The sequence below is a fragment of the Leucoraja erinacea genome, chromosome 17 (assembly GCF_028641065.1).
Source record: "Leucoraja erinacea ecotype New England chromosome 17, Leri_hhj_1, whole genome shotgun sequence".
In the NCBI taxonomy this organism is placed as follows: Eukaryota; Metazoa; Chordata; class Chondrichthyes; order Rajiformes; family Rajidae; genus Leucoraja; species Leucoraja erinaceus.
In genome coordinates, this window is record NC_073393.1 from 4,639,760 (window position 1) to 4,650,034 (window position 10,275).

The 10,275-nt window shown below is 49.3% G+C and overlaps 1 protein-coding gene across 1 annotated transcript in view; it reads right to left on the reverse strand.

Annotated features, from left to right (window-relative positions):
* Nucleotides 1-9,224, reverse strand: part of brd7 (bromodomain containing 7) — a 35,188-nt gene extending 25,964 nt beyond the window's left edge. Inside the window, exons 1-5 of the mRNA XM_055649081.1 lie at nucleotides 8,825-9,224; nucleotides 8,503-8,552; nucleotides 5,861-6,121; nucleotides 3,837-3,966; nucleotides 482-536 (exon numbers count right to left, since the gene is read on the reverse strand). Coding sequence (XP_055505056.1) covers nucleotides 482-536; nucleotides 3,837-3,966; nucleotides 5,861-6,121; nucleotides 8,503-8,552; nucleotides 8,825-9,224 — 896 coding nt within the window. The remainder of the gene's footprint in view (nucleotides 1-481; nucleotides 537-3,836; nucleotides 3,967-5,860; nucleotides 6,122-8,502; nucleotides 8,553-8,824) is intronic.
* Nucleotides 9,225-10,275: the final 1,051 nt, after the last annotated feature.

A 10,275-nucleotide genomic window follows, 5' to 3' on the forward strand; every position in this document is an offset into this window, starting at 1 on the left:
TGGACTACATAAAAATCTCAAAACTTGATCTCATCTCAACAATATGTTTTGATGACCCAGATACGCAAACTGAATGAAGTCTAAAATATCTTCCATTTAAAATAGACAAACCAAAATAATGTTAACAATTCTGGTCTATCAATCGTTTTTAAGAGAAGCATGTTCAAAATCGTCATTTTTATTGCAAAACATGAATAAAAGAGTTTGCATTTTAAGTTACTGATCTTTAAAACTAGGCAAGCTAAGACTTGGAACAGAGAAATCAAGATACGACTTAACCACAAGCTCTCCAATAAGTTAGGCCCGTTCGCCAAATAATGTTTGAAAATGTCCATATTTTTACTATGCAAGCCAAATTTTTTTTAAATGAAGACAGCATATGCTTCTCAAAAGTATAATTAAATAATGAACAGGTCTTCGGAGCACTCCCAAATTATTCTCCTCATCCAACAAACAACATTTTTCAGCAGTTAGTACTTGCCTCTGAAGTTGTCGTAAAAGTTGGTAGAGCAATTCTTGGAAAGGAGTTTGATGTTCTTTGAGAAAAGAAAAGAAAACAAGTTAGCAAGAAAGGTTTATGGTTAAAAAGTAAATCAGAACTTTCTAAATCCTGATGAAAAAGCAGTTTCAATCTAACCTTAGACACAAAACGCTAGAGTAACTCAGCGGGACAAGCTACGTCTGTGGAGAGAAGGAATGGGTGACATTTAGGGCCGAGACCCTATTTTGATCTGAAACTTCACCCATTTCCTTCTCTCCAGAGACCCTGCCTGCTCCGCTGAGTTACTCCAGCATTTTGTGTCTATCTTCGGTGTAAACCAACATCTGCAGTTCCTTCCCACACATTTGATCTATCCTTGCTTTTTGAAACCTTGGATTTAAAGTCATTGCGAAAGGATTAAGCGAAGAGGTTGGGAGGGACATTTTCATTGGAAAAGATACTGAAAGCCAATTTCATAAGCAAACGAAAAGAGAGTTGGAGTGTTGCTCAAAATTCCACATGATGGACACTAAGCAGTAGTTGTACAGAACAAAACTACATTACTTTCCCAATGGCCAATACAGGCACTATTAGCTGGAAAGGCGTTGTTCATGGCAGTTTCTGTGACTGCCAGGGTGAACAGGATTAAATGTTGAAAAAAATGACAGGCATTGGTTTGATGTAGACAGTGCCCAGAGTCAGAGTCAAGAGCTTCAAATTCCTGGGCGTGCACATCTCTGAAGATCTCTCCTGGTCCGAGAACACTGATGCAATCATAAAGAAAGCACATCAGCGTCTCTACTTCCTAAGATTACGGAGAGTCGGTTTGTCAAGGAGGACTCTCTCTAACTTCTACAGGTGCTCAGTAGAGAGCATGCTGACCGGTTGCATCGTGGCTTGGTTCGGCAACTTGAGCGCCCTGGAGAGGAAAAGACTACAAAAAGTGGTAAACACTGCCCAGTCCATCATCGGCTCTGACCTCCCGTCCATCGAGGGGATCTATCGCAGTCGCTGCCTCAAAAAGGCTGGCAGTATCATCAAGGACCCACACCATCCTGGCCACACACTCATCTCCCCACTACCTTCAGGTAGAAGGTCCAGGAGCCTGAAGACTGCAACGACCAGGTTCAGGAACAGCTTCTTCCCCACAGCCATCAGGCTATTAAACTTGGCTCGGACAAAACTCTGAACATTAATAGCAAATAATCTGTTTATTTGCACTTTTATCAGTTGAATTATTCATGTGTGTATATATTTATGCAATGGTATATGGACACACTGATCTGTTCTGTATTCATGCCTACTATGTTCTGGTGTGCTAAAGCAAAGCAAGAATTTCATTGTCCTATCAGGGACACATGACAATAAAACTCTCTTGAACTCTTGAAAATAAGCAATTTCCCAGTGCAGTTAAACTGTAATAATCCTGTACGCTCAGGGCAATGGTGGCACACACATTTTACAGGCAGTGTAGGAAGGCAAACTGCAGAAGCTGGTCCTTTTATAGCGACTATATAGATTTACAAAAAGCTGGCAGTAACTCACTAAGCTGGGGGGGTCGGGCAGAGACTGCATCTCTGGATAAATGGAGGAAAAGGGGGAGAATAGCGAATGATGTTTTCGCGTCAAACGTCTTCAGGGGGTCTGAAGAAGTTTTTGGTCTCCAAATTGACACATAAACGTCACCTATTCCTTTTCTTATCAGAAAGACTGGATAGCGGTTTATACTCTCTGAATTTAGAAGCTGAGATCTTTACTTCAGCTTCTTGTTCCTGCAGGAAGATCTTACATTTTACAGGCTTTTTGGATGTTACCCCATCAATATCTCAACTGCATATTATTTCCACTTTTACTAATAATTTACTTTTTTTTTAGCTGTTACACTGGTATAACATAGAAAAGTACAGCATAAGAACAGGCCCACAATGTCTGTGCCGAACATGATGCCAAATAGCAGAGTCAGGGGATATGGGGAGAAGGCAGGAACGGGATACTGATTGGGGATGATCAGCCATTATCACATTGAATGGCGGTGCTGACTCGAAGGGCCAAATGGTCTATTCCTGCACCTATTGTCTATTGTCTATGAAAAACTAATTTCATTTGCCTGCACATAATCCATATTCCTCCATATCCATGTGCCCATTTAAAAGCCTCTTTAACACCGCTATAGTACCTGCCTCCAATAACCTTCAGCACCCAGCATCCTCAGTGTTAAAAAAATTGCTCGGCATATCTCGTTCGAACTTTTCCCGTATCACTTTAAGGCTACGCTCTCTAGTCTTTGATGTTTCCACACTGGGAAACAGGTCCTGACTGTCTACCCGATCTCTGCCTCTCATCATTTTATATTCTTCTATCAGGTCTCCCCTCAACCTCCAGAGAAAACAATCCAAGTCTATCCAACAACTCGGGCGGCACAGTGGCACAGCTGGTAGAGCCGCAGCTTCATAGCCCCAGAGACACGGGTTCGATCCCGACCTCGGGTATTGTCTGTGTGGCGTTTGCACCCCGTGGTCACAGGGAAAACGTACAAACACCATACAGATGGCACCCGTAGCCGGGATCGAACCTGGGCCACTGGCGCTGTAAGGCAGCAGCTCTACTGTTGCCCCCATTAGAGGGAGTATGGAAACAGACTCTCTAGTGAATAAACAGGGAGCACAGGAAGGAAGAGTATTCCGTGTGAATGAACAAATTCCCAGGTGAGTGGAGAAGGGGCTCAGGAACCAGATCCCCGATGAATGGGAATGAGAGCAGGATTCTAGGCTCTGGGTGAGTTAGAGCGAGTGCAGGAACTGGGGTAGTCGTGATGGGAAAGGGAGCATGACTAGCAAGATAGCGGTAAAAAGAAAGCGAGTTTGAGAACCGGGTGAGGAGGAGAATGGAACGGAAGTTGGAAAACATTTCCCAGTGAACCAGATGTTGCAATAATGGGATTTCAAAATCGTTGGATCGTGCAGTATCAGAGTTTTAGTGTATTGGCATCCTCATAAAGATGAAAGATCATCAATAAAGATATATAAAATTATGTGGTAGACAAAAATGCAGGAGAAACTCAGCGCGTGAGGCAGCATCAATGGAGCGAAGGAAATGGCTTCCTTCGCCCATAGATGCTGCCTCACCCGCTTAGTTTCTCCAGCATTTTTGTCAACCTTCGATTTTCCAGCATCTGCAGTTCCTTCTTAAACATCTAAAATTATGTAATCAGTTGCTCAAAATTAACTATATTTTCTCCAAATATCAATAATTTATTTATTAAAAATAATTGATTTAATTGAATAAATGCAACATTGAAAAAGTCAATGCAGAAATTAAAATGTATTACTGAGGTAATCAAACATCAAAGACTCACCTTCCACCTTTATTAAAGGAGAGACCATGTGTCGTTCTTGTGGCATTTCAAACCGGGCAGGAGATCGGCTTCTTTCCTCCTCTTCCCGTTCACTCGCAGAAGGCTCCTTCTCCCGTCTTTTCTTTTCATCCTGAGAGGGGCAAATATTTGATTACATTCAATTATTTCATCTCCATTTGTTTCCCCAAGGCTTTAATTATAATACTTTTGATACTTTATTATCTCATAGAGTCATAGGGTGATACAGCGTGGAAACAGGCCCTTCGGCCCAACTTACCCACACCGGCCAACATGTCCCAGTTATATGAGTCCCACCTGCCTGCGTTTGGTCCATATCCCTCCAAACCTGTCCTATCCATGTACCTGCCTAACTGTTTCTTAAACGTTGGGATAATCCCAGCCTCAACTACCTACTCTGGCAGCTCAGTCCATACACCCACCAACCCTTTGTGTGAAAAAGATCCCCCTCAGACTCCTATTAAATCTTTTCCTCTTCACCTTGAACCTATGTCCTCTGATCCTTGATTCCCCTACTCTGGGCAAGAGACTGTGCATCTACCCGATCTATTCCTCTCATGATTTTATACACCATAAGATATAACTTTTAGTGTCCGCCACACTGACTCTGTACACAAGAGATTAGCGTGCAAAATTAGAGCATATCGTATTGGGGGTAGGGTATTACCATGGATGGAGAACTAGTTGGCAGACAGGAAGCAAAGAGTTATAATGAACGGGTCCTTTTCAGAATGGCAGGCAGTGACTAGTGAGGTGCCCCAAAGCTCGGTGCTGGGACCCCAGTTATTTAAAAGGGTGGGAGATTACAACCTTCACATGGTCCACCCTGTTTCCACTAATGCAATCAACCAAAGGTGCACAAGCAAAAGATTAAATAGAACAAGTTGATCTACAACTTTAGGCTGTGCACACCATACGCAAGAAGAAGTAATTTAAAATATTTATCAACGATTTAGACGAAGGAATTAAATGCAACATCTCCAAGTTTGCGGATGATTGATTCACCTATTCTTTTTCACTTATTTTTCTCCAGAGATGCTGTGACAAGTCACAGTGATATTCTTTGTATTGCACACCCAAGGTATGCAAAGTCACCATGTAAAGGGTGCGACAATGTTACAAAGTATTCCATTTTACCCAAACCATTTTTAACACGTTCCCTTAGTTCTTGGCATTTCCCCCACTCAAGGTCTTCCTTTATTCTTCACCACTCCACCTCACGGCGGTTCCCCCACGCCGGGTCCTCCTTTGTCTTCCCCCCTAACGTATTCAACAAATTGGGGACCTGGGGTGGAGGGTTTTGCACCGAGGTGTTCCCTGCAACCTGTTTCTCTCGCGGTTCACAGACTCGCCAGCTTTTGCAGGCTGGAAGAGTCTGTGTACCACGTGTACATGGAGTGCGTGAGACTGCAGCCACTGTTTGAATACCTAAAGGGGCTGCTCCTTGCCTTCTGGCTGCACTTCTCACCCACCATCCTCATCGTTGGACACCCTGTGCATAGGGGAGAGGGTAGGGCTGAAGATGTCCTGGTTGGGTTGCTCCTGGGCCTGGCCAAGCTGGCCTTCCGCGATTCACGGCGCCAGGCGGTGGAGGGCTTTACCCGAGCCGACGGCCTGCCCCTTTTCCGGGGTTTACATCCGTGCCCGGGTGGGGTTAGAAAGGGAATACGCCCTGTCTACGGGCACCCTGAGGGAGTTCCGGGACCGCTGGGCTCCGCAGGGTGTTGAATGCATCCTTGACAAGGAGTGTAAGATAATTGTACAGTAGTTTATTAAGAATATATATGTTTGTGTTGTATTATGGTGGTGGGATTGTTGAAAAAAACACAAAAAAACGTATTCAACAAACAAACAAACGGTTCTATTAGATGCACCGAGTCTTTAGGATGCTTGGTCAGTCAGACGTATGTTTTGGGTTCATTGTAAGATAAACCCCATTTGTTTTTTTAAAAATCTTTATATAAAGCTGTGCATCAGCACAATATCTTTCTGCTGTATCTCCATACCTTTCTCCTTTTCCGCTCATCGGGAGTTGTACGTTTCTCCTTTTCAGTCTTCTTTTTCTTTTTCTTCTTTTTCTCCTTGTGTTTATCATGATCGTATTTCTCTTCATTTATACTGGAGTCATGACCCAAACTCGCCGTCGACAATTCTGTTATCTCGCTTCCACCCACTTTAAGCACCAGCTTTAAAGGCTTATCTGTGTATCCTGAAAAAAAAACACAAGTGCAGCAGGGGGTTGGAGTGTGAAGACAAGATATAGAATGTTTTATGCATCAGGGAGACATAAAGCAATGCAGAGCATTGGGAATAGGAGCAATGCTTCTGTTTAGCAAACATTACAGTAGGTCATGGTACAAGTTTAGCACTTCAAACATTCAAAAAAGAACAGCACAGAAACAGGCCCTTCTGCCCACAATATCTCCCGAGTTTTCCCCTGATTCGAACTTGGAGAATGTTCGTAGTGGGTCTGTAGGAGTTCGTGGATGTCTCGTAGCGGTTCGTACGAGTAACGGTAGGTACTTGAGAAATCCGGTAAACTCGTGACTTTTTTCAACACTGTGAAAAATGTCCACGAGTAAAAAAATACTCGTGATGAAATAAATTGTTACTTTGTACTCGTACGAGCCTCTACGAGACATCCACAAACTCTTCCGGACATTCTCCGAGTTCGAATCAGGGGACAACGCGGGAGAACTCTTGAATTACCTCGTACAATGCGACAGGCCCTTAAGGCAGCAAATCTACCACTGTGACACAGAGTGATTGGTTTTACTGGACTGTATGCAAAACAAAGCATTTCACCTATCCAGATACACAAGACAATAAAGTAACTATTGAACTCCGATTGAAACATAGCTACTCTGCATTGGAACCATCGAGTTGGACTGCTGCAAGCACTGACAACTGACCCTAGAAGCCTCAGGCACTTAGAACCTTGTGTATTCTTTCACACTGTAGTAAAGTTCCGAACAAAGACACTCATTCAAAATCTCCCGCGACGAGTAACTGCACCGACGGCAAGAGGTTTGGGAGGAGTGAGGCCAAGAAAAATTTATTAATGGCACCCTGAAATGTCAAATAGAAGGATATGAAGATAGACACAAAAAGCTGGAGTAACTCAGCGGGACAGGCAACTTCTCTGGAGAGAAGGAATGGGTGACGTTTCGGATCCTTCTTCAGACTAGACCCAAAACGTCACCCATTCCTTCTCTCCAGAGATGCTGCCTGTCCTGCTGAGTTACTCCAGCTTTTAGACAATAGACAATAGGTGCAGTAGGCCATTTGGCCCTTCGAGCCAGCACCGCCATTCACTGTGATCATGGCTGATGATCCACATTCAGTACCCCATTCCTGCCTTCTCCCCCATATCCCTTGACTTCGCTATCTTTAAGAGCTCTATCCAACTCTCTCTCTTGAAAGCACACAGAGAATTGTGTCTATCTTCAGTTTAAACCATTATCTGCAGTTCCTTCCCACAACTAGAAAGATACTGTATTTGTCGTACAGTTACAATTTGATGGAACTCGCTCTGCCAAGCTGGAGGGTCTCCACCCCAGGATAATGATATGACCGGATTACAGCAGTCCTGTCATGGTAATCCATCTGGCTACCACCCACCCACCACCCTGCTGCTCTGCACCCACCCGACAGCCAGTAGCCGTGCTCCCACCCATCGTCTGAGGGCCCAGGACCCACCCTCCCAGGGCCCTGCACCTACTCTCCAGCCAGGCGTTCTGCACCTGCAAAGGTGGCCTGCAACCACCCAGTGACACTGCACCCACCCTGGACCCTGCACCCACCCTGGACCCACCCAGTGACCCTGCACCCACCCTGGACCCTGCACCCACCCTGGACCCTGCACCCACCCTGGATAATGATACCCTGGACCCTGGATTACAGTGACCCTGTCACCCTGACCCCGCAATCCATCTGGACCCCGCACCCACCCACCCACCCACCCTGTGACTCTGCACCCACCCTGGACCCCGCACCCACCCTGGACCCCTGCACCCACCCAGTGACCCTGCACCCACCCTGGACCCTGCACCCACCCTGGACCCCACCCACCCAGGGCCCTGCACCCACCCTGGACCCTGCACCCACCCTGGACCCCGTTCTGCACCCTGGACCTGCACCCAAAGGTGGCCTGCAACCACTGGACCCCGCACCCACCCACCCCGTGACCCTGCACCCTGCACCCACCCAGTGACCCTGCACCCACCCCCAGTGACCCCGCACCCACCCTGGACCCTGCACCCACCCCACCCACCCAGGGACCCCGCACCCCCACCCAGTGACCCCGCACCCACCCTGGACCCCCCACCCAGTGGACCTGCACCCACCCTGGACCCTGCACCCACCCTGGACCCTGCACCCACCCAGTGACCCTGCACCCACCCAGTGACCCTGCACCCACCCAGTGACCCTGCACCCACCCTGGACCCTGCACCCACCCTGGACCCTGCACCCACCCTGGACCCTGCACCCACCCCACCCAGTGACCCTGCACCCACCCTGACCCTGCACCCACCCTGGACCCTGCACCCACCCCTGACCCCGACCCTGCACACCCCACCCTGGACCCCCCACCCACCCTGGACCCCGCACCCACCCTGGACCCAGCACCCACCCACCCCGCACCCACCCTGGACCCTTCACCCTCCTCGTCCACCCAGCGAGCCCGGGCCCGCCAACCTGTGGGGAGGGGAGGGCACCCACCCAGTGCGCACCCACCCTGGCGGGGCACCCACCCTGGACCCCGCACCCACCCGGGGGTCTCGGTGCCGCACCCACCCGGACCCTGGGGGGGGGGAGCGCACCCACCCTCACCCTGGGCCCCGTGACCTTGCACCGACTTGTGACCCTGCACCCACCCTTCTTGTGTTTCCTTCCCATTGTCTGTCTGTCTGTCTGTCTGTCTGTGCGCGGGCGGCGATGGCAATGGCGGTGGAGGCGCGCCCCCCGACAGTGAGGGGGTTCGGCGGCGGTGGGCCGGGCGCGGGCTCCCGTCTCAGTGATGGCGGGGGGGGGGATGCGCGACCCTCCCGACAGTGATGGCTTCCCATTGTGGATGCGCGCCCCCGATGGTACAGGCGGTGGAAGCGCGCCCCCGACAATGATGGCGGCGGTGGATGCGCGCTCCCGACAGTGATGGCGGCGGTGGATGCGCGCTCCCGACAGTGATGGCGGCGGTGGATGCGCGCCCCCCGATAGTACAGGCGGTGGGGAAGCGCGCCCCCGATAGTGGAGGCGCGCCCCCGATAGTGGCAGTGGAGGCGCGCCCCCTATATAGTGATGGTGCATGCGGCGACGGTGCATGCGCGCCCCCGATAGCACTGACGGTGCATGCGCGCACTGACGGTGCATGCGCGCCCCCGATAGCGGCGGTGGAGGCGCGCCCCCGATAGTGGCGGTGGAGGCGCGCTCCCGGTGCATGCGCGCCCCCGACAGTGATGGCGGCGGCACCAAGGAGCGCCGAGCCTGGCCGGAGGACCAGTGGGAGGACCACAAGATCCAGCAGCAGAATTAGGCCGTTCGGCCCATCAAGTCTATTCCACCATTCAATCCCTCCTAACCCCATTCTCCTGCCTTTGACCTCTGACACCCGCACTGATCTAGAATCTATATCTCCATCTTAAAAATATCCACTGACTTGGCCTCCACAGGCTTCTGTGGCAAAGAATTCCACAGATTCACCATCCTCTGACTAAATAGACAATAGGTGCAGGACTACTAGGCCATTCGGCCCTTCGAGCCAGCACCGCCATTCAATGTGATCATGGCTGATCATCCCCAATCAGTATCCCGTTCCTGCCTTCTCCCCATATCCCCTGACTCCGCTATCTTTAAAGCCCTATCTAGCTCTCGCTTGAAAGTATCCAGAGAAATTCCTCCTCATCTCCTTAAATGAATGTCCTTTCATTCTGAGTCGACGACCTCTGGTCCTAGACTCTCCCACTAGTGGAAACATCCTCTCCACATCCACTCTATCCAAGCCGTTCACTATTCGGCAAGTTTCAATGAGATCCCCCCTCATTCTTCTAAACTCCAGCGAGTACAGGCCCAGTGCCGTCAAACACTCATCATATGTTAGCCTTCTCATTCCTGGGATCATTCTTGTAAACCTCCTCTGGACCCTCTCCAGAGCCAGCACATCCTTCCTCAGATATGGTGCCTGAAAATTGCTCACAATACTCCAAATGCAGCCTGACCAGCGCTTTAAAGAGCCTCAGCATGACACCCCGGCCTTCTCCATAAGTGGGAGGACCCACGGGCAGGATCAGCTGCAGCTGGGCGAGGCCACATCAACATGGCGCCAGGTGAGGCCTTGTCTGAGGAGATAGCTAGAGAGTATGTGTGTGTTTCTCTTCTCGCATGTAAACATTGTCAACCAACATGTCCCATCTACACTAGTCCC